Source organism: Ambystoma mexicanum, chromosome 1p (assembly GCF_040938575.1).
Source record: "Ambystoma mexicanum isolate Mex_15411 chromosome 1p, UKY_AmexF1_1, whole genome shotgun sequence".
NCBI classification, from domain to species: Eukaryota; Metazoa; Chordata; class Amphibia; order Caudata; family Ambystomatidae; genus Ambystoma; species Ambystoma mexicanum.
The window spans coordinates 164200748-164225166 of NC_090921.1; the positions used below are offsets into that span (position 1 = coordinate 164200748).

The following is a 24419-nucleotide window of genomic DNA, read 5'->3' on the forward strand; positions in this document are numbered from 1 at the left end:
AATGTCTAATACCAAAAAGGTTTGCCATGTGGGGCACTTGGTCCAGTTTTAATGGGTGCTTTTTCCATCCCCATTGATTTCATGTTACCAAATGCGCCAAGGGAAGGTGATCAAATCCCTTAATGTACATTGCGCTTTGGTCACATGTCACCTATCTAGCTTCTCTTAATCGAGAGGGATGTTAAAAGCCTCCAACACTTGTATTCTGTTGTTAACTCATCTCCTAAAATCACAGCTGTTAGTCTGCCCTATACCAGAATACAGTTGAGGCATCACGCACAAAAGGGTTAGTGGAAGCTTGATGTATTTAGTGGTTACTACAAAAGTGCTACCTGCTCATATTACCTTCTGATGACTTCTTATACACTAGGGGACATGTACTCCACATATGTATTAAATTACAATATGTGTGCATTCGCTCAGTCTAATAACTAGGGAAAGGCTTATGCTTATTGCACTACAGGCCTCCCGGCAATTGGAAAGGCTTCTTCTGGCTGCCCTATGGGCCTCCTCGCTTACGCTAATCCAGCCATTCGATTTTCTCATTCAGATCCCTTTCTACGCTTTTTGCTAGGAAGATAAGCTGTTGTTCTTTCTTCAGCAATTTTCTCTTATCTAGATTGGTATCTCCCCTGGTCTTGAGCTAAAAGAATACCGGCCATTTAATTTCTTCTGGTCTGTGTATAAACTCAATCCAGTGTGCTACTAGTGGAGCATTTGTTTACACAGTTCGTATGTTCTGTTATCCTTATTCTGATTTTCCTTTCTGTTTTACCAATGTAGAGTTTTTTTAGACGGGCACCATATCACGTAGATGACCATCTTTGAATTACAATTGGTCAGTTGTAGCTTTCCCCATGGTTCCGGTACACCTAGATCTTCCTCTGTAGAGTAGTGTCCCTTCAATGGTGGAGGACCCCATCTTTCTGGTAGAGTCGATTGTGCTGGTTGCCTCACGCTTATATCATTGCGTGCTATTTGATCTGTGAGGTTCTTACTTCTTTTAAAGGCCACACTGGGTTTTTTGAGTGGACATGTTCCCCTTTCTAATATTGTCCACTTTTTATAGATAGTCTTCTTTATTGAATTCAACAAGGTACTATAGGTGTTCCCGAACACCAGTTTGTCCTTTTTTTTGGTTTTCTTTGTTTCTTTGTACTCTAGCAGGGACTTATTCTTCAATACCCTCCGATCTTTGGATGATCCCTGCTTGATACTCTACTCTATGCAGACGAATCTCCCATTAATCGCATGGGGGGGAAGCAAACGCGACTTGCTTGTAACAAATTGTCAGGACTGAAATCAAAATTGTGACTTTGGCAACTAAAAGTATTTTAGTGTAGAAGACCCCAAAACCTCCAGACTCTACCATCATAATAGATGAAAACTTTGGAACAACCATTTGATGCATAGCGTATGAACCTACAGCTGAGACAACCTGCAGAAATATTGTTACAGACAAGTAACATCTAGCATATGTTCATGCAGCATTACTGTCCCATGTAGATGGTTCTACTATACTATCATTTTCCTACCCCAGAAGAAATCCGGGTAGTAGGGTCCAAGGGGGAGCCCTTTTATAGTTTTTTCAATGTTGTAGGTACCTAAACAAAAGGCTTCCCCCCTAAGTTCTTCTACCGACATCTGGGGAATAGTCTTAACATTGAGAAGATAAAGAACACATCCTCATGGGAGATTGACTATCTGCTACGTTTCAAAGTACTTAGAATGTTTGAGGAAGGCATTTATTCTATATTGAATCGATGAATGTTTTAATGGAAAAAAAAATCAAATTGTTTAGGATTTTCCAGGCATTTGAGTAAGGATGGGCAGCAGAAAAGCCTTCCCATCCACCCTGCACCAAGAACTACTTCTAACTTGAAACACTTGTTTATAGGCGCGATACAAATGCCATATCATATCATATAAAATTCTGGACTCTCACTGGCCTCACGTTTCAAAGTCTTCTGGACTGACACTTGCCTGTTTTTCATTCTTACAGGGTGGAGAGAAGAGAGTGGTCCAGGCTGAAGTCTAAAGTAAGTATGTTTGTGTTATGGATTTGATAGTGGGCTTCATTAATCGTGTTCACCAGGGTTGAAATTGCAAGCAGGGTTTCAACTGGTTTGGTCAGCCCTTGGAGGCTCTTGCTGGCCCATTGTGAACTTAGTAGGTTCAAGCATGTTGCCTGTCACCTTGATGAATGAGAAACCTAAGCTGGACTGTTGTGCTATGCTCTTGACTCTTACAGAAAATAGGAACCTTTTAATAATACACGTGCCCCAATATGCAAAACTTGCCATTTCAACTCCTACCTGAACTTGTATTCCTTGGAAAGCTTCTTCCATTGTCTGCCTCTTTTGTTGAAAACCTTCATCGGTTCCCTGTTTGAAACGGCGTCCTTTTTAAGAGCCCTCTGCCGAAATTGTGAGCAGGTTTCAACAGTTCTGGCATGTGGACCGTTTCAAGCGTGTGCGAGGCTGATGTCTCACGGATGATGATAGGCGTGTGTGTGAGTGATCGGCAGGCCCACAGGCTCATCATGGCAGGTGGCTCTACCCTTCCAAAAGGTGCTCCTCCAGGCTGCTTAACTGCCCAGTTCAGAAGCCAGACTTTGGCCACCTCTGAATTGACGCAATTTCCGCCGCCACGTGTAAACTCTTTCTGGTCGAGATCTGCCAGATCTGAGGGGCGAGTTAGGGAGGCGGAGCGCTCGGTCACCTAGATTGGTAAACTCTTCACTGATGCTTTGCAGAGTCTCTGTCGCCCTCTCACCTGTACCCTCTTTCCTTCTCCTTTAGGACCGGGGGTCCGGGACGGGATCGCAGAGTACGTCTTCCTCTCTACTTGCTTTGCCTGCTGCCCATTCTTTGTTTTCTGTTGAAACCCCCCTACATGTGAAGACCACGACCATCTTCCTACGCATACAATCACAGTATTCCCATTGCACTGGTCTAAGTGTTCAGTAACCCAGCAGACAGGGGGCGTTCTGTAGGATACACTACTAGTCCAGCGACAGGAGCTCACATTCAGCTCTGTCAGTGCACCGCAAACTTCACCGGGAGGCACACGTTATATTGCATTACTGGGACCCACGCATATCTCTCCCCATGTACCTCAACTCAGATCCACAGCCCCTTTACTATTGCCCCACTAGTGCACCTCAGAACTGCCCTGCAACAACTGCTTGCTAATCTAGGGCTTCAAGCTACACACAGGTTGCCAGTGCATCCCAATTCTTCCACTACTGGTACCCAAAATGACTGCCGGCCAGCTCCACCATAGCCTGCAGCACTGCCAGCACTACGGCATTGCTGCTACCCACACACAGGTCTGCAGGTGCCCCCAGTATCCCCACGCCTCTACCTATGCACCCTAGTCATCTGGACCTGCAATACATCTGGTTATGCCCTTGCTCTGTCAAGGCATCTCAAGGCTGACCTGTTGCACACCTTGCTACTTCACTGCTAGGAGCGGGCCATAATCTGCAAAGCTCTCCTTGATTTAACGTCCTTTTGCCTTGTGTTTTTTTTTTCCAGGCCGAGAAGACGCCGTCCTGAGCTATGAAACGGTCATGCAAATGGAAGGTGAACTCCTCTCCTCCACTCTCTCAAAATCGTAGTTTCTCTCTCGGTTTTCATTCCCTTGTTTCTGAAATGATCATGTTTGCTTTCCTCCATTATTTCTTTCTCTCCTTTAGCAAATTTCGTGCTGTTCTGCTTTTTCTTTACTCCCTTAGCTCATGCTCCCACCTAGCCTTTGCCCCAGACTGCTTCCCACTTTCCCCTTTTGTTCTCACTAGCCTCTCCTTTGTGCCTCTGTCTTATCCTCTCCTTATTTCTCGACCTCGTTCCCTCTCTTCTAACACAGCGTCACCCTTCTCTATTCCCCTTAGTTCATTATGCTCGACCGATCATTATTCTCGGCCCCACCAAGGACCGGGTCAACGACGACCTCTTGTCAGAGTTCCCGGACAAATTTGGCTCCTGTGTGCCACGTGAGTTTAACATGTCTGGGTTCGCAGTTTGGGGTGAGAAACGGATGGGAAGCGGGATGGGACAGCAAGGGGCATGTGTTATTCAAAATGATGTTATGAGGTGCTTGTGGGTAGATTTTGTGATAAACTGTGGTCCAATTTTTAGATGTGATCTTAATTGCTGCCTGTCGAAGCTCCCATTTAAGGCACCGTCTACTGTGGTTCCACCTAATTACCGTCAGACATTGTGTATATGGTGTTTCCACTGTGGCAAGTAGATTTTGGGCAGATAATGCCACTGAGACACATGGAGATAAAGTAATTGGCCCAGGATCACATAATTTGGTGATGCCGGGTATAGAAATAGCAATCTTGCCTGTAGACCCCAGGTCCTTACTGCCCTGTCTCTTCCTCTTAATGTTCACATTAAGAGTCCTCCTCTAGGAAGAATGGGAACTTCTCTTGACAGTCAGGAGTTGCAGTATCAAAAGATCCCCATCTGGGAATTACACATTTTGGACACTGCCAGGCTTGAGGCTAAGCTCAGTCCAGTGGTCTCCTAAAATTGCCCTGGAGCTAAACTGGCTTCCGACCTAATGTCTCCAGCACAGTAAAGTAAATGAAAAGATGAGTGACAATACTGCTCTTCGCCAGTAGATGTCACTGTCAGCCATGTTTAGAATCCCATCATCAGTTATAGACATTAGAAAGTCGATTTGTTTTCTAACACTGAAGAGGAGGGAGAATCTAATACACAGAATACATGATTGTATTTGCAACGTGTTAGAGGGCAGGCTTATCATTAGAATGAGTTACGCAAATGAATCGGTAGGAAACCCAGACTCCCTTCAAAAGAATTCAGGGATTGGAATGTGCATTGCCCTAATTTGATTTCGATGTTATATTGTAATATCTTCGTTTTACTGTATTATCCGTCTGCAAATGAACACACCATTTAACATAGACTTTACACTCCCTTAAATGCATAGGTCCTATGTCTTTTCAAGGGTCCTTGGCCACTTGTGATTCTGGAGCTGTGCCAGACACTTCCTATGCCTCGACCCCCAACATGGCTTCACTGTCCATTAGGGCACGCCCTCTTGATTTCGTATCCCCCTTGAAGCACTGGGACGACGTATTTAAAGGTTAATTAAATTAAAGTTTGCGTAACGAAATGGCTGTTAAAAAATAAGCTGTCTCTGAGATTAAACAGCAGTCGCAAAGGTCGAGACATCTTGCTGCTGTCCTCTCTGCAAGTTGGAGAGTTGGCCCAGAAGAGTATGATGAATTTAGTGGCTGTCAGTATTCACCCCCTAAGTTGCTGAATTCAAATGTCATCTGGCATGATCTTACCAGCTTGGGCAGAGCAGACCTACTTTCCGGAGTGAAAAGTTCTAGCAATATTCGATCGAATTATACCCATTATAGGTAGAAGCGCATTTCCTGCTAATGGCCACTAGAGGGTAGCCTTGATCCATGCATTCTCATGTTTAGACGATTGCTGGTCGCTGCCTATTTCCATCTCCATTCTTGGCATTCATTCCTTCCAAAACATGTAAACAGGGATAATTAATCACGAAGTGGAGAACGTTGGCTTCCGAGAGCGAGGGGTTCTCATCTCACTGCGAGGCTGAACATCTGGTTCTAGCTTCCTGCTATCTATTGGTTAGACCCGAACTGGCCAGACAGCCATCTGCATTGTGTTGCAATGGAAAGAAAACCAAACCCTATTCTTTCCTTGAGGACAACGGGGAGAAAAAAGTGAAACCGATCATTGATATCAAAGTCAGTTCAGGTTGGGAAGTAGGATTCCAGCCCAGCCACTCTCTTTTTTGTGTAATCATTTATTTCAAAGGAAAGTATCTTTTTGGTGGTGCTTCAAGTCGGTAATTGTTATTTTTTTTCTTTTATTAAAGACACCACAAGACCAAAGCGGGAGTACGAAGTGGATGGCCGGGACTACCACTTCGTGGGATCCAGGGAGAAAATGGAGAAAGACATCCAGAGCCATAAGTTCATCGAAGCCGGGCAGTACAATAGCCATTTATATGGGACCAGCGTGCAGTCCGTGCGGGAAGTGGCAGAGCAGGTGAGCAGCATGAGGAGCAGAGAGCACTGTTTGGCGCCCATGGCAATGCAAGATTCAACTGGCATCAGAGAGTTCCCCCGAACCAACCCTGAGCGCCACAGGCTGCGCTACAAACAGGGAGAAATGGCCAGAGAAATTAGCAGCAGAGAGCGCAGCGCAGGGACTGAGCAACAAGCGAGCTGGGGAACACAGGAAAGGGAATACAGCAAGAGAGTTGTAAAAGTTGAGGATAGAACACAGGAATTGAGAGCCCTGGAGTAAAAGGACCTGGAATCAGACATGCAAGCATGAGGAAAGGAAAACAACCCTTGCAAACTGGGAAAAGAGAACAAGCAGCAAGCAATCCCTGCAGACCGGGAAAAGGGAACCAGCAGCAAGCAAGCCTGGTAAACAGCCGAAAGGAACCAGAAACAAGCAAAAGGGAGCCAGCAACAAGGAAGTGTGGCAAACAGGGAAAAGGGAGCCAGCAACATTGGGGGAAAGGGTACCAGCAGCAAGCAAGCCTGGCAAACAGGGGAAAGAAAACCTTCAGCAAGCAAGAGTGGCAGACAGGGAAAAGGGAACCAGCAGCAAACAAGCCTGGCAAACAGGAGAAAGGAACTAGCAACAAGAAACCCCGGCAAACAGGGAAAGAGAACCAGCAACAAGCAACCTTGGCACGCAGGGAAAATGGAACCACCAGCAAGCAAGCCTGGCCAACAGGGGAAAGGAAATCAGCATCAAGCAAGCCTGGCAAACAGGGAAAAAGGGAACCAGCAGCAAGCAAGCCTGGCAAACAGAATAAAGGGAACCAGCAGCAAGCATGGTGAACAGAGTAAAAGGATTCAACGTCAAGCAAGCCTGGTGAACAGAGAAAATTAACCAATAGCAAGCAAGCCCAGTAAACAGAGGAAATGGAACCAGCAGCGAACAAGCTCGGTGAACAGATGAAAGGGAACCAGCAGCAAACACGCCTGGCAAACAGGAGAAAGGAACCAGCAGTAAGCAGCCCTGAAAAACAAAGAAAAAGCAATCAGCAGTAAGCAAGCCCAGTAAACAGAGGAAAAGTAATGAGCAGCAAGCAAGCGTAAAAGCTAAGGAAGGTGATTGAGCAACAAGCAGGAGCCTACAATTAGAGAATGGAGACTCAGCAACAAGAGAGCCTTAAGAACGGAGAGCAAGGAACTAGTAGCAAAGCAAGTCAAGGGAAGAAAATCAGCAACAAGAGAGCCTTAAGAACGGAGAGCAAGGAACTAGTAGCAAAGCAAGTCAAGGGAAGAAAATCAGCAATAAGAGAGCCTTAAGAACGGAGAGCAAGGAACTAGTAGCAAAGCAAGTCAAGGGAAGAAAATCAGCAACAAGAGTGCTTAGAAAGCAAATGCTTGGGATCCTGGACAAGAGAGTCTGGGAAACACAGGACATGGAATCTAAAGAATGTGAGCCTAAAGAGCCGAGGATCGAAATGTTATGTTATGTTAACGGTACTTATATAGCGCATCGTCACCAACGGAATTGGTCCCCATGCCCTCTGGAGGATCTGTAAATGAGAAGGTGGGATGGGTTAGTAAGGTGAAGAGGGAGTAGGATAGTGAGAGGAGTGGTGTACTGTTGGCAGCTTCAACTCGGTAGACACCGGGTGCTGAGCTTTGGTGCGAGCATTGGACCGGTGTCAGTCCGTGTGTGCTGTTGGTGCGACTTATGTGTTGTTGCAGTGTGGTGAATTGCGTGCAGCTTGTTGTGCGAGAGATGGTTGTGAGAGTTTTTAAGTGTGCAGAGAGTTTCAGTTTATATTGGTTAGTATAATTAAGAAAATTGCATAGGGTTCAGTAGCAAGTGAGCCTAAAAGACAGAAGAAAGGAAGAGTGTGGGGATGAAAAGAAAGGGCATTGATGTCAAGTAAGTATAGTGGAAGAAGAAAGGGAATTAGCAGCAAGTGGGCTTGAGGACTTACTGCAGAGGGAATCTGCAGTAAGCAAGCATGGGCAAACAGGAATGGCTATTGGCAGCAAGCATGCATAAGCGCGATAGCAAAAGGAATCCTTAACAAGCAAGCCCAGGGAATAAAGGAAAGGGGATGAGCATCATCAAGGAAAGGGTTTCATCAGCAAGCCATCTTGAGGAAAGACATTGATAGCAAGCAAACCTTGAAGACTGAAGAAAAATAACCAGCAGCTAAAATGCATGAAGTACGTAGAAGAGGGAATATGCAGCAAGCAAGCCTAGAGAATTAGAAAGGGACTCTGCATCAATACACCTAGGAAAAGAAATGCTGTTCAGCAGCAAGCAACCTTGGGAATGCGTTCAGAGTGGAAATCTGTGCTAGACATGGCTAAAATAAAGAGGACGGATGGCTAACCTCCATAAGCAATGGAGTATCCATTAAGTGAAGATAATAGTGGAAGCAGCAGCAGACCAATAAGCACTAAGAATTCACTGGCCAGCTTTAAGTGAGATCTAGGCTCAAATCTTGTAACTTGCCTTTGCTCTTGTCTGTCCTGGAACCATACTTGCTTGCTCAAAAGTCTATCCTTTGTGCCATTGCCAGGCTCGTAGAATCCAGCTACACAGCTCTGGTAGCTTTCTTGTATGTGCCCATGGCCCAAGGACAAGCCTTAAAAACAACCCATGAAATAGAGGAAAAGCAGATTGTTTTTAAGCTTCAGTCAGACTAAGTCATTGAATCTAGCAGTTCATATGTTCTAGCTACATCATGTTCAAAGGGAGGGATACTTTGGGGATGAGAAGAGTCTTTGCGTATTAGTCAACGCTCATGTGTAGGCTTGTTGACAGTTCCTTCTTTGTTTCATGCCTCTGATGTAATATATTGTTGTATGGGTACTCTTCCATGTGTAACCACATGTTCACTACTGTCAGAGAACCACAGTCCTTGCTCTGAAGTTTATCCATCAGTGATTGAAACATTTAAGGCCGTGCTGACAAATCCTTTTCTTTCCTCCTTCATCACATCCTCCCAACCATCTTGTTCCACTACCCCTTCCTCCAACTCACCTTCTTCACCTCACCCACCAATCCCATCACCACCTCCAATTCACTCCATTTAGGGCAAACACTGCATCCTCGACGTGTCGGCGAATGCCGTGAGACGGCTGCAGGCTGCGCACCTCCACCCCATCGCTGTCTTCATCCGACCCAAATCTCTTGAAAACATCTTGTGAGTAAAAGCCCCCTCTTCTCTTTATCATTCAAGGTCTACTGTGCGCGCAGCACCTGCGGGATAAACCTTTCTGTCGCTGACACGCTGTGCATCACAAGGCTAGACTCGTTCAAACCAACCACTGGATGTGGCTTGGTCAGTCAGCAGAGTACCCCACACATGAGGTGGTATCAGTGGCTCAGAGTGATAGGCCTCAGTGGGTGGGAAGGTCATTTGATTGCAACGCTTAAGCAAAGCACTGTAGGATCAAACCACTGGAGACATTGAGCAGACCTCAGAATGGAATATATTCCTAGGTCCTCTGTCCCAACCAACAGGACCGCCAATGCAATGGGCCCCATTATGAGGTCTGTGGTAATGGTAAAAACAGATATTCATGAAAATATCGTCCGCTTTTACCATTCGCCCAACTATGAGTAGGGTACCAAAGGTGCTATATACCACATGTGGTATTTTTAAGACCTGATGCAAGCAGTAAATATTGCATGATTAGACAGTAATGTGGTAAACTCTTTTTTGCCCTACAAAATGTTGTTGGGCGGAGAAGAAAAAAAAGAAAATTTGTTTTATTTGTAGATGTAGGGTTTAAACCAATAATTGCAGGTGATGGGAATAGTCAATACATTACTTGGAACATCAACTGTTTGACTGGGGTGAGGGAGGCGAGTTTTGGCCTTGAGAAACTCAGTATCTTCAATGCTGATGTTTTAATTTTCCAAGAAGCCCACTTTACTAGTGACGTGGTACAAGGTGTGGTTACTACAGGGAAACATTCCAGATCAAGGCCACTTCTGTTTCTTATCATGGATGGTGGCTGAAGTTAAAATATTAAAACCTAAGGGAGCTCATCAGGGAATATTGTGCCTGACAAAGTTTGAGCTGTGAATAGCCATCTTGACAATCACCTCAGTGTATTGCCCCAAAATTGCAGTCCCTCTGTGTTAAATCAGCTCAATGCTTGATTGTTAGATTATGGGGAATTGGAGGGACTGTATGTTCTAGCAAGAGATCAGAATCTTGTACATTACTCTATTGGTGCATCTACTCCAGTCAGAGGTAATAGACTTCCTAAAGTCTGGCATGCTATTCAAGGTATAAGTCTAGACTTGCATCTGTTTCACATTTGGTGATGCATGAGAGATCATGTGTACCCGTACACATAGAGTAGGGATAGTTTTACAGGGACGCCCCTTTTTTAATAGATGTCATCATCCTGTCGTGCCAAGGGTATCAAGGTTTCCAGTCTTCAGAACCGTATCATCATAGTCTGGAACTGCGTACTAGCCAGACGTAGTCTCAATGGTGAAAGTGACCTCTGCACCCGCAGCTCCTAGACCTCACTCCACAGGACACAGCACAGAAGCAAGTGGGCCCAGTGGATTCAGGAACCCCTGAAGCAATCTGATTAAGCTGGGAGGGGGTTGAGTTTACACAACTATCTGTACCTCCCAACCGCCTTAAGGCTCTCTGTGCATAATGATGAAGAACGAAATAAAAAGAAGAAAAGCGCACAGATCACAAAGCTGCTTTCCAAACACCAGGGCCCGCCAGGCTTCAAAGATCATTATTTTCTTCCAAGAATTCGGGAGGATTGAAAGGATTGCATGATCGGAGCAGACAGGACAGATCCCAATAAGAAACAGCCACTTCCTCTCCTAGGGGATTCTTTTCTTAGCCATCTCCTACACAAGAATCCAGTTAGTCTAAGTGGTGCAGGGGTGCACAGCTCACGCGGTGGGAGGAAGAGACCGTATCAACCTGTAGAGTGGAGTTATATAACCAACAACTGGGCCCTATCGGTGGTATGCAAGAGCTAATTGTCTCCCTCTTCACCCTAACAACTCTTGGCCTTTAAGAAGGCTCAAGCCCTCTTCTACAAGAACCCCAGAAGTTGCTCCTTATGGAAGCTATAGAGAGGGGCTCCATTCTTCAGAGAAGGGGTTGGCATTTTACCAGTTGTTCCTTACCATTCTTAAAAAGCATGGTAATGGACTTCTTCCTTTCAATCTTTTTGTGCCTCAAGAAAAGTGAAAGATAATAACACCTTCGCTTATCCGAGCCTCTCTTCTCCCTGGCAAGTAGCTAAGGACCTGAAAGACGCATATTTGCTCATTCGTATTTGGCCACCTCACCGTTGTAACCTCTGGTTCTCCAAAGGCGAGGACCACTGTCAATAAAAGGTCTTGCCTTTTGGCCTCAGTACGGTGCAACAAGTGTTCACCAAATTTATGACGGTGGTGGTGGTGTTCCTGCTTCTCAAAGGGATACACCTGGATCCCTACTAAGGTGACCGGTTAATCGGAGCAGAGTCTTTACCTCGAGCATCATCCCACCACCAGTTCCTTTTTTCTTGGGCCTCTCAGTCAATCTGAAGATGACCACCCTCAATCCAATAGGTTCCTGTGGGTTTCCCCAGTAGGCAAAGTCTTCCAGACAGAATCACAAATCATAGATGTCATAGAGACAGTGTCCCTCCCTCTTCTGTCACACTTCCAGCGCATTGCCTGGTGGTCCCTACCTTTACTGGAAACAGCCTTGAGTTCTGCTTGTTGCCATGGCCAGAGTACGAATGCTGTGCACGCAACTGCACCTGGCAGCAAGTTGGGGCCAAACCCCCTAACCAAGGTAGCCCTCATCCCAGTCTGACTCTGAGAAGGCCTTCTTTGGTGGGCAAACTGGGGCAACCTCATAGTGAGAACTTCTTTACATGATCATCCCCATCACTTCACCAACACAACAGATTCGCCCCTTACTGGTTGGGGAGAAACATTGGAGTCCTCCAAGTCCACGACAAGTGGAGCAGGGAGGAATCCTTGAAGCATATACACTTTCTGGAGTTGAAAGCAATAATTTATCAATGCAAGCTATCTTGCTAGTGGTGAGAAACTCCAATGTCCTCATCCTGACAGACAATGTAACAGCCGTGTTTTTCTTGAACACGCGTGGAGGCACCAGATCAGTGACAATATCATCCATCAGGCATCTCATCTGGCAGGAGTGAGCAGTGTTCCAGCAGATGCACTGAGCAGGAAGTCTTTCGCCAACCACGAATGGGAACTGGACAATCAAATTCTTCTGAGTATCTTTGCCTCCAAAGGTTGCCTAAAGTGGACCTATTCGCACCAGAACTGAACAGCAAATGGCACCAGCATGCTTCATGGGTGGGGATAGGGAAAGTGTTGTTAGGGGACTCTGATCTCATGGAACAACCAATTTCATCTCCTTCCTTCGATTCAGCAGGTCCTGCAGACGTTCAGGAGCTACAGGCACTGTGAGAGTCTTCTGATTTCTCACCATTGGCCTCAGAGTCACTGGTTATCAGATCTGCTGCTTATGGCAAGTCTTCCAACTCTTCTTCACCCTGTCTTTCTGGACCTACTTCTCCAGCAGAAAGGGAAGGTGCTGCACCCTTGCTTTCAATCGCTTTACTTAGTGCTCTGGGACCTGAAAAGCTCAGCTTTGACCATCTGGGTCTGTTGGATGGCAAACAATCTCGAAGTAATGGCTGCGGCCAGGAAACCTTTTATGCAAGCAACAGCATAAAGGTAAGTGCCTAAAATGTTGCCACTGGGCGTTTCAAAAATCTAAATATCCCCTGAAGGCCTAATTAGATGATGTTCTATCCTTCGTACCAAGCATAATTAATTCAGGCACTTGGGCTTCATCGTGTAGGACGTATTTGGCTCCTATCTCAGAGTGGTGTCTTTTTCCAATAATTAAATGCCACTTCTGGGGACTTTCCCATCTGTTCCCTCCTGCACTGCACTGATTCCCTATTTGGGAACTCAATGGTGTGTTGCCTGCTCTTGCAAACAAACCATTCACAACTATGGCATCTATAGACTAAGGTCTAGTTGCATGGAAAACTGCTAGCTAGCTTCGGCTAGCTGATGAGAAGGCAATACATCAGCTAGCCGAATCAATGAATTACGAGCGTTATCAGCTAAAGAAATTTATCTCACTTTTCACAGTGACAAGGTAATCCTACGAACACATCCTTCGTTCTTACGGAAGGTAATCTCAGTGTTCACAAAACTCAAAAAAATCTCTCTTCCTGTCTTCTTTCCAAATCCTCAAACAGAAGCTGATTGAATCCTCCACCGTTTTGAAGTTCAAAGGTCCTTGAGGTTTTATCTTCAGAGGACTGAGCCTCATAGCCCTTTGGACAGACTATTTGTCAATTCTGGTCATGTCCATTTAGGCAAACAAGCTGCTGACGTCACCATTGCCAGGTGGATTGTTTTGTGCATCTCTCACTCCTACTAAGTTCAAGGCATGGTTCCACCTCAAGGCATTCATGCTCATCTGAGGAGGGCAAAGAGCATTGCAGTATCCTTCCAGCAACATGCCATGAGAAGACATTTCCAATGCAGCAACTTGGGCCTCCTCTTTGGCTTTTTGTAAGCACTACTCGCTGCATTCATTTTTTAGGACTGATGCCCAGTTGGGACAAGCAATCATGTTAAATATGTTTGCATCAGTCTAGGTTTTCTCCTCCCTTGGTTAGAGTAGTGCTGATACTCTCCCAAACGTATGTGGAAACAGGACAGGATTTTGAAGTAAGGAAATGTTACTCACTGTAGTGACTCCTGGTGCAAAGTTCCCTTTCCTCCATACACTTGCCCTCCATTCCCCTAATAATAAGTTAGTCCTCCTGGTCCTCTCAGTGGTTCAGGGACTGATGGGAAAGAGTGTGGGAGGCTGAGACTAGGACGTGGCCATGCTACATGCGTGCGGTCCACCACCCCTTATCAAATTCTGAAAAAGGGAAGTGCTTTAGGGTGTGCCATGGCTCAGTTTCCTTCCCCGCTCACCGGGAATTACCAAAAATATGGAGGAAAGGGGACTTGGGTCTAGGGGGGTATTAGTCACTGCAGTGGGTTAATTTTGTTCTTTTTATTTGTGTATGTAAATCTATACAGAAAACAAACAGGCCCGTGGTGGATGACACCTTATCTGAGACCATCTATACTTTCTCTCGAGGGGACAATACCAATATTATTGACAAGTTATCTTCTTGCTTATTTCTCCTGATCCTTATGATATGTAAAATAGTCACATTCCTTTTAATAAAAGCAAGCCTTTCCTGTGAAATATATCGCATGTAGGCAATGTACATTGTAGACTATTTTGGCACAAAATGGTGTTCACACAAAAGTACGCGTAAGTCATGGTCCCATAATGAGTGGATTGCACAAAGTACATCGAAATATGCTATCCTTGAATTGTTGTGCTGTTTCCCAAATTCTCATGATTGAATATTTATGCAATATCAATGCAGCCAAAAAATCATAAAAATATCTCATCAAAAATATAGAAAATAATAAACACAATGGGCCTCATTCTAAGTGTGGCGGTCTGGAAATAAGGGTGCCGGTCGCACTGTAAAGACTGGAGGGGGGTTATCTGTACTCCTGCCCTCTATATGACAGAGTAGAAGCACAGAGCACCCCAGCCAATGTTCTCTATTTGGTAGCTATGGACGAGCAACCAAGGCTTAGGCTCTCAGGAGGTGGTGCAGGCTTGTTCTTCAGTACAGTGTGGTCCCAAAGCCCCCACAAAGGAATGTCCACACAATGTGTTATGTGATAACACAGTTATTTATATACACATAAGGTTCAATATATAAACATCAATTAATAACACACTTTGTACTTTGTTGCAAATCTAAAATGGCAAATATATACAATGGGCCTCATTACAAGTTTGCCGGTCCAGGAACTGTGGTACCAGTAAGCTTGCCGGTACCATAGTTCCCGGACCGGCAGACTACGAGTTGTGCTCGCGGGTAACTTTCTGCCCGCCAGGTCGGACCTGACGGGCAGAGAGGCACAGCATGTCAGATGCACCAGCACCATTTATAACAGTACCGGTGCATCCAACCTCCGCATTCGCATTGAGCCATATGGGGCCCAAATGGGAATGGGGAGCATTCCGTACCAGCGCCCGCGAATGGGCAATTACCGGGTCCGGCAGGGCTGTAATGACCCGGTAATTGCCCATTTGCAGGCGCAGGAAATATTCGGATGTTTGGCTGCAGCCTGCTGGTTTTACCGGCAAGGCTACCACCAAACCTCTAATTGACTACTTTAAAATGCACCAACTGCTGACAGTTCTAATGGCATACAAATCAAACAGTAACATGTATCAGCATAGGACATAGGAAGGAAGACAAGTTGGGTTAAACAATGGAAGAATGCTGACCGCCTCGCTCTGAGTGAGGATCCCCCCCACCTGGGCAACCTGTAATAAAGTGTATTAACAAGCCCAGTCCATTAATGTTTAAATAGTCTTGTTTCCTGGTGAAAAATGTTCGCCTACACCAATGTACCTGAGATAGCAGAGTTTCTTCAACGGTTCATCGATGGATCCCTTGAGAGTGAACTCCCTTTACAGCAGGAGCCACAGGGCGTTGAGATTCCTCGAAGAAATGTTAACACTGGTGTTGAGACTTCAGCTTCGATCTTCATGGTGCTTGTCAATGATCGTTCAAGGATGTCCTGGGAAGTTGAGGCGTGCGGTGCACCTTGATGCAAAGAGTTTGGTGCCACAAAGAAGACTTGATGAAGAACGTAGGCCCGGCCGCGGGCATCGAGGTCGGATGTCGGGGTCGACGATTGGGTCTCGAACACGGCTTGACTTCACATCTTCACTTGTGAGCGTCTTTGTGGACTTTGGGTGGCGGGAAACCCACCAGCAGTCTTTCCCCGGTCGTCGAGGACCTTGACTTTTTCCAGTGGGACAAAGTGGTCGACGGTGATGGCAAGGGAACCCTTAGTTTAAATGTTCTAGGGCAAAGGTGGAGCGTTGCAGCTCTGGTCATCGAGCAGCACAACGTCAAGCTGTCCCTGCTTCCGGGGCAACATGACTCGTCTGGCTTCCAACGGTTACGGAAATCCTCCGAACCCCGGTCAACGGCAATGGACTTCGATGGCCTCGATGTCCAGGTGCTTTACTTCAGATTTCTCGGCAGACCCGTGTCCAGTCGACAGCCTTTCAGGACTGTGCCTCGATGAAGATCAGCTTCTGCACGATGTTCCCTCGTAGTTCGAGGAGAGGTCTCTCAGACTCGATAGCTTTTAGATTGGGTCGAAGGAAAGCAGCAGCAATTCTTCTTCCAGCTGGGCTTCAAGGATAGCAGCTTTAATTTTCAACTTCAGCTTCTGAATAATTTGGTAAGTGAGATTGATATTGATATTTTATTTCTATCACGCTCGTACACAAGGAACAGGGGAGAACAAAATAGCAATCTTACTAGGCCCAGTGACATTGAGAATGCGCAAGTGCATGGAAGGGGGAGAAGTGGAAAGTGCGAAGCAGAGGAGAAACAGCTAAATAATAAAGGCGGCAAACAGTGGTAGCGCAGCCAGCAATTTGCAAGTGCTAGGTTTAAGGCAGCAGACAGGGTAGGTCTGATAAGTGCAGGAAGAAAAAGGGGGGGCTGTATGGGTACAGATGCAGACCCCAGTGCAAGGGGTGGCCCAGAGACAGTGCAGGAGGGTGGCAGGGTGAGCAGGTACCTGTGCCCAGAAGTGCACAGTGCAAAGAGAGAACAGATCAGCAGGGGAGAGGGGGAGCGAAGGCAGAAGAAAAGAGGAAGGTCTTGAGATGCTTCTGGAACCGGAGATGGTTCTCCTCAAGTTTTAGAGTGGCAGGAAAGCTGTTCCAGAGGGAGGTCCCAGCCAAAGACAGGGATCTATCCCCAGATCGTTTCTTTGAAAAACGACTGACCCTGAGGGAGTTAGAGGTAGAGGAGCGAAGAGCTTGAGAGGGGAGGTATTTGCGGAGGGATAGCTGAAGCTATTTTGGACCCAGGCCCCAGAAAGCCTTGTGGACAATGCATCTACTGGGAGCCAACGGAGAGATTTCAGAGCTGGAGAGATACGATCCTAGGGCTTGAGGCCAAGGAAAAGTCTTGCAGTCCTGTTCTGGTTTAGTTGCAGAGCGCGGAGAGTAGAGGCAGGTAGATTTAGAAAGAGGGTGTAACAATAGTCCAACCTAGCACTTGCAAATTTCTATCTGCGCTACCACTGTTTGTTGCCTTTATTATTTATTCATTATTATGCATCTGTTACTCTTACATCCCGTCCCTTTTCCTCCATACTGTATGGGCATCCCTCCCAAGGGACGGGAGACGCAACCTTTTTCACCAGAAAAAAACCTTCTTCCCCTTTAAATTTAGAGGCGTGTGGCGGCGCGGCCCAGGGAGCATGCGCTGCCCTGACACTGTCCTCCGGCGCCACACCTCAGTTCCCTTTTCCGCTTCGACGGAATTGGGCCGAATTCACCAGCGCTCCTGTGTTTGGCTTTGGCCATATAATTCCATGCGCAGATTCTTCTTCTCTTTGTCTTTTTTTGTCTTTTCTATCATTCAGGTACTCGGTCCTCAGGCGTCACGCTCCTCCCCGGCACATGTCGATTTCTACAGGGTTCAGCAGGTGTCCATCCTGCAACGGGCTCTTCCCAACTTCAGACCCCCACGCCCTCTGTCTATGTTGCCTTGGCCCAGACCACGGTTAGGTATCATGTTTGGCGTGTGATTCGCTATCCTCGAAGGCACTGAAGAACAGACTAGCCAGGTGGAGGGAGCTCTACCAGAGGTCGCCTCCAGAGGATCTCAAGAACTTTGTGAAGGACTGCGCATGCACGAGCTGCGCATGAAGATCTAACTGCATCGGCTCCCGGCGGCCGCAGCCATCATCCTGTAATATCCTGCCCCCCAGATATCAAACAAGCCCCAAAATGAAACGACACTGAGGCGGACACACCAGGGCAGCACGCGCTGCATCCTGGAGATAAATCGGAGCCGGATGCACAAGATTCGAGCCGGTGACTGCCAGCGTGTTGCCAGCCGCCATTTTGGCTGACAAGAGCAGTCGGCCCGCACTCCCCCCAAGTTAGCACAACCACCAAGGCTCCTGGGGAGAAGGCGGAATAGCAGCGAAGGACGGGCAGCGGTGCGTGTTGGGCAGAGAGAAGCGGCCATATCCCATCAATACAAACGGGACTGCCGAAGGTGCCACCTAAGACCCCTCCCACCCGCCTGACTTCAGCCAGGAACTCCGGCGAGAACACACGCCAGTGGAGCAAGGTGAGAGGCGCATCTGACACACGCGCATCACCCTACAACAGAGGGAGAGACCCCCCCTCCCATGGAGATCAAACACACTGAACGTGGGGCTGGGCAGCCATAACCAGAGTTGTGCCCTCCCCCAGCCAACATAAGCACCTGCATTACCCTATGCCCACAGCAAGGCCATAGACTTTGCCTCCTCCGCCACGTTACTGGCAAGTGGCTAAAAGAGACTGGCAGAGGGGCATCACCTGTGGGGCACAGCTACCGAGGGGACGCAGACCCCGACACACAAACCACAGTCCCTGCAGAATAAATAGCCCCGGATGAAGGACCCACGCGCAGCTCACACAAAGAAATAGACACCAAGACTACAGCAAGCACCCAAAGCCCAAAAAGCCCAATCCTGGGAAGGGTGCAACCCTCCACACAAGACTCAAGACAAGCACTCCATACTGGAGAATCTTCTGGCGAGACCACACACCTGCGACAGCAGGCGAACCGCAGCAGGGTGATAGCTGGGTAAACCCCAATACTCACTGGACTAACCTAGACAAAGAGGCCTAGGAAACTAACGACCACAGGGGAAACCCACCCAGCACTGGCCAAGCACCAACCTCTCTGGAGACTCTGTTCACATGGTGGCGACTACCACCCACATAGGGGAGAACCAGAAGCCAACCTTCGAGGCTGCAGTCTCCTACACTCTCCACCCAAGAGGAACACAGCCTACAGCAGCGGCTATCACCCTCGTATGGACATATCAGTGGACACCCTCCACTGAGTGCGCAACGTCTAACCAGACGCAACAGGCAAGCCCAACATAAGGGATCCACCCTTAAGGAAATGGAGGTAACCTCATTGGCACCCCGGAACAGAGGTCGGAAGTGCAGAGGCTAGACACACGCAAAATTCCCCAACTCTAACACCAACCCTCTTCGGGATGCTAACACGACCTACCTTGACCCAACACCTCACCGAGATTACCGACTGGCACTATGGGCAAGGATTAGGCCAAAAGACAAACACTACACTCCTGTCTCACTGACCGACCTGTCTCACTGACCGACCGACCTAATGAAAGCGATTGGGGATTCAAGAACGTCTCTGGAACTCAAAAGTGGAGGGCTATCCACAGAAGTGTCCCTCCTTAGCCAAGACCTAGGCAACCTATCGTCTAGAGTCGGCGAAGCGGAACAAAGAGTATCAGACACAGAGGACACTGTCCGCCGACTGGAACAGCAACTAGCCGTAATCTCCCAAAAAGTTAACCAACTTGAATACCGCGCTGAGGACAGCGAAGGAAGGGCGTGACGCAACAATCTCAGGATTCTCGGGATCCCGGAAAAAGAAGAGGGCCCCAGTGCCGAACATTTCCTGGAAGATTGGCTGGCTCATGTCTTCGCCCCCAAAAAACTACCCAAGTTCTTTTCCATTGAAAGAGCACATAGAGTGCCCACTGTGCGACCCACCCCTGGAGCCCCGCCAAGAACGATAATTGCACGCCTTTTAAATTTTCGAGACCGAGACGCTATCTTCCAGATGGCACGGGCCTCGGGCCAAATCACACACAATGGCTACAGAGTAGGGTTCTACCCAGACTACACTAAGGAGATCCAAAAGGCCTGCCAGTCGTTTGACTCTGTCAAGAAGAAACTCCAATCTCTGTCAATCAAGTATGCTCTTTTTTTCCCGGCAATGCTCAAAGTCCATCACGTGTGTCACCTGTTCTACAACCCCAAAGAGGCATGGGAATGGCTCGAAACGCAAATCCTCAATGGTCCCGGAGCCCGAACCTCGCCTTCTAGACCATCTGCACAGAAGCCCAAGCCCAGACAGCTCTCGCCCCCCCTTAACCCTGGTGGGCCAAGAAGCCGAAACGCCACAGCATCCTGTCAAAAGCACCACGGAGAATGGATGAGGCCTCTACACCATAGGGACCGACCTACAACGGAACACTATGGGAACTTTAACTTAGCGGCCGCCACCCTCTAGGCAGTGCAATCACTACCCCAGTCCGGGTTATCCCGAAGAAGTTTCACAGTTAAAAGTTCAATGTTTGGGCGACAGGTGCTACCAGTTGGGGGGGAAGTACAGGGTGGGGGAGTTCTACGGGTGTAGGCAATCGGAATCATAGAACAAGAAAGCATGACACCCATTCCTACTGGCACAGGAAACACAAACAGCCCACCTGCTGGGCCCGAGATTCCCGCATTATCCAGGCACATGGCAACCTCTGGACAACTCCCTCCAAGGGACACACCTGGGTACCCCAGGTCTACACTAAGCCCCCATTAGCAGCGATGGACCCAGACGTGGGACACACTGGTCAGAGCTCGAGAGAGCACTACATACGACCCAAGAGGCTACCAAGGCATCAGATCCTTCTTGACGCCTCACAACGAGACCCACGCAGTTAGAGCAAACACCGACAAGCTGTCCTTATTGACCTGGAATATCAACGGCCTAGGCTCCAGCGTGAAACAAAGACTAGTGCTCCAGTATCTCAACCGATACTCACAAGATATAGCTCTCCTTACGGAAACACATCTGATCGGAACCAGTAACGGCTTCTTTAGAAGATCCAACTACCCGCATACCTACCAAGCTGGGTCAACAAAAGGCGCCTGGGGTACAATAATACTCATCCACAAACGAGTCCCCCTACAGGTCAGGAAAGTACAGACCGACCCCCGGGGCCGATTCGTGATATTGCTCGCTGACATCTGGGGTGAAATATTGGGTCTTGTCGCGGTCTACGCTCCCCCCACACTTTCGAAGGAACTACTTGGTGAACTGCAGAACATACTCCTGGAGGAGGACGCAGACTTATGGGCCGTAGGGGGGACTTTAACGAAATTATGGATGTCATGGCCGACAGGTCCCACAGAAGGGCTGGAACTCGACTCATCCCGACAGCTTTGTACACGTTTGCAGAGACATTGGGATTGTCGGACACTTGGCGATCACTGCACGACAGCGAGGCCGGATTTTCATTTTTCTCCAGCGTGCACAAAACATTTTCGAGAATCGACTATGCCTTCATCCCCCGCAACATAGCCCACAGGCTTGCATCTGCTGAGTTCCTGGCAAGAGGTATCTCGGACCACTCCCCGCTCCTTATGACTATGAAAAATGCTTGCCAGCGCCCAGACATCACCTGGCGCCTGAATACATACCACCTGCGGCTTCTGAAATTGCTGAAAAGCTCGAGAAAAAGACTTTGGAATACTTTGAAATAAACAAAGGCTCAGTGGAATGCCCGATCTCGATATGGGAAGCATATAAAACTGTCTTCCGAGGAGAAGCCATCTCCGCGGTATCGGCCTACCGGAAACGACACGCTCAAAACGATTGTGGAGGCCAAAAAGCAAGTACTGGAGTGTGAAGAACAACTCCTTGCACACGGTACCCAAAACACAAAGGAAGCCCTGATAATAGCGTAAGAAGCCCTCAGTAACATAGCCCTGGATAATGCACAGGCGGCCCACTGGCTAGTCCGGAGTCAAATTTACGAGAAAGGAGACAAGGCAAATAAAACCCTTGCCTGGTTGGAGAGACGTGAACAAACTAAAGGGTACGTGTGAGCCATCAGATCCCCTGAAGGGGCGCTGCTGACTGCAGACTCTGACATAGTAGAAACATTTGCCGCCTACTACGAGAAACTCTACACCCCACCAATCGGGAACTCCACACCTGCTCCCTCTAGCTTTCTCGACCGGATTGAGGTCCCAAAACTGTCAACACAACAAACAGATCTCCTAGACACCGAAATCACTGAAAATGAAATTCAAGAGGCGCTTGCACAACTCCAACCTGGGAAAACCCCAGCTCCCAATGGGTTCCCAATAGAGACCTGGAAATGCCTTGGCAGCACGCTAATGGGGCACATGCACCGCATGTTCCTCCGCAGAAAAGAACAAGGTGCACTCCCTCCGGACCTCAGAAGAGCGAGAATAGTGGTCATACATAAAACCGGAAAACCCCTGGAAGAATGTGCTTCCTACCGTCCCATCTCGCTGATCAATGGAGAAGCCAAAGTCCTTGCCAGGGCACTGGCTAACAGACTGCACAAGATGATAGAGACACTTGTCCACCCAGATCAATGTGGATTCATGCCCAACAAATCTACCCGCATGAACTTACGGAGAAACCAACTTGCCCTAGACAGGGCCTCAGATATACCGTGCCCACTGGCTCTCCTGGCGGTGGACTTTGAGAAAGCATTTGAGTCTGTGGGATGGGAGGCCCTATCGGAAATCATAGCCCGAATGAACTTTGGGCAAAGCTTCATCTCCTGGGTTAGACTCCTGTACGCATCCCCAGAGGCTACCGTGAGGGTGAACGGCAAGTCCTCCGGACCATTTCCTCTGGGCCGAGGAACCAGACAGGGATGCCCCCTTTCCCCACTCCTCTTCCTGCTCGCTATCGAGCCACTAGCAATCAAACTCAGATCGAATAAAAGCTGGTCCGGATTTGCCTGGCCGGGGGGGGGAGAAGATCAGCTCTCGTTATATGCAGAGACCTCCGTATATATCTTAGTAATCTGGTCACCTCATGCCCGATTGTATCCCACATCCTTAAGGAATACCAAACCTTCGCTGCTCTGAAGGTGAACAAGTCCAAAACTATCTACTTCCCGATCCAGGGCGGCGAACCTGCGATTCCCGAGACTTGCCCTTACCACGTCTGTATCAGGGAGTTTAAATACCTGAGCATACACATTGGTCCGACCCTAGACGGATTCCTCCAACTCAACCTACAACCCGTACTAGATAGGTTTAACAGGGATGTCTCCCACTGGCAATCGCTCCCCCTATCATTAATGGGCAGGGCAGCCCTGTTTAAAATGATGACACTCCCAAGACTCCTATACATTCTCCAAGATGCACCGCTCCCCATCCCCCACGAAACCTTTGCACTCATAGATAGAAACCTCCGTACGATGCTTTGGGGAGGGCAACAACCCAGAATCGCCCTCACTACACTCTAACGATCTGTGTGGGAGGGAGGCATTGGACTACCATGCATGTGCACATACAATTTAGCAACACAGATAGGGGTGGTAAATGATTGGCTACACGCCAAGCCCATACTACCGCACATCCGCATTGAAATAGAGACTATGCTCCCAGTGCCGCCCCTACAGGTCCTACACGCCACCAACAACCAATTCCCAAAAATACCAAGAATGACATGCCACATCCGCCATGCCTGGAGGGACGCACACAAACTCGTTGGTTGGAAGGCAAAACCAACACTAGCCCAACCCATATGGCACAACGCACATCTCCCAGAAATAAGGAAAATTGGCTGTTTTTGGAACTGGCGAACACGAGCGATAACCACACTAACACACGTGATCCAAGAGGGACGCCTGCTAAGCTTTGATACTCTGCAAGACAAATTTGGTTTGGCACCTATGGACCAGTTTCGATACGCACAGCTTGCTCACACCATACATACCCAGTTCCCAGACATAACCACTATACCCCCTTGAACCCCCATAGAGACCAATGTTTTCCCGCAATGTATCCCCTCCAAAGTCACCTCCACGCTCTACCAGGCCCTTAACTCCTTTGGTGCTAAAGAACTTGATAAGCTGAAAGAAAGGTGGGAAAGAGATCTGGGCGATCTGGAACCAGAGGACTGGATAGACGCACTAATGTCCCCCCGAGAGATAGGTATCGAGGCCAAACTTAGATTGATACAACTCAGAATACTCCACTGCTCATACTACTCTCGCACAGCCCTGGCCAGATGGTGATGGACCGGAGATGAGACGTGCGTCCGATGCAAACGGAGACGGCCACCTTCTTTCACATGATCTGGGACTGTCAAGTGCTACAAGTCTTCTGGGGTGAGTGCACTAACACAATCTCCACTATACTAGGAACGCCAATTCCTAAAGACCCCAAAATGACACTTTTGGAATCTCGGGGGAGATCAACCTTACCAAGTATGAAAAAATGTTCCTGGCGGTGGCACTTGGTGCAGGGAAAAGATTGATAGCCGCAAACTGGGTCTCAGCGGACCCAATAAGCTTGAAACGTTGGATCGCATCTCTGGAACGCCGTCTCAACAATGCGAGAGGTTGCCCCCGAAAATTTGAAAAGATATGGGGGAA

General features: G+C 47.9%; 1 protein-coding gene across 7 annotated transcripts in view; it reads left to right on the forward strand.

The window, feature by feature from the left end:
- The window catches only part of DLG4 (discs large MAGUK scaffold protein 4), a 1400174-nt gene that overhangs the window by 1334783 nt on the left and 40972 nt on the right, over nt 1–24419 (forward strand). For all 7 annotated transcript variants that reach the window (XM_069645917.1, XM_069645954.1, XM_069645945.1 and 4 more), the window contains 6 exons: nt 2003–2039; nt 2802–2829; nt 3540–3587; nt 3896–3997; nt 5893–6065; nt 9107–9216. In XM_069645917.1, coding sequence (XP_069502018.1) covers nt 2003–2039; nt 2802–2829; nt 3540–3587; nt 3896–3997; nt 5893–6065; nt 9107–9216 — 498 coding nt within the window. The remainder of the gene's footprint in view (nt 1–2002; nt 2040–2801; nt 2830–3539; nt 3588–3895; nt 3998–5892; nt 6066–9106; nt 9217–24419) is intronic.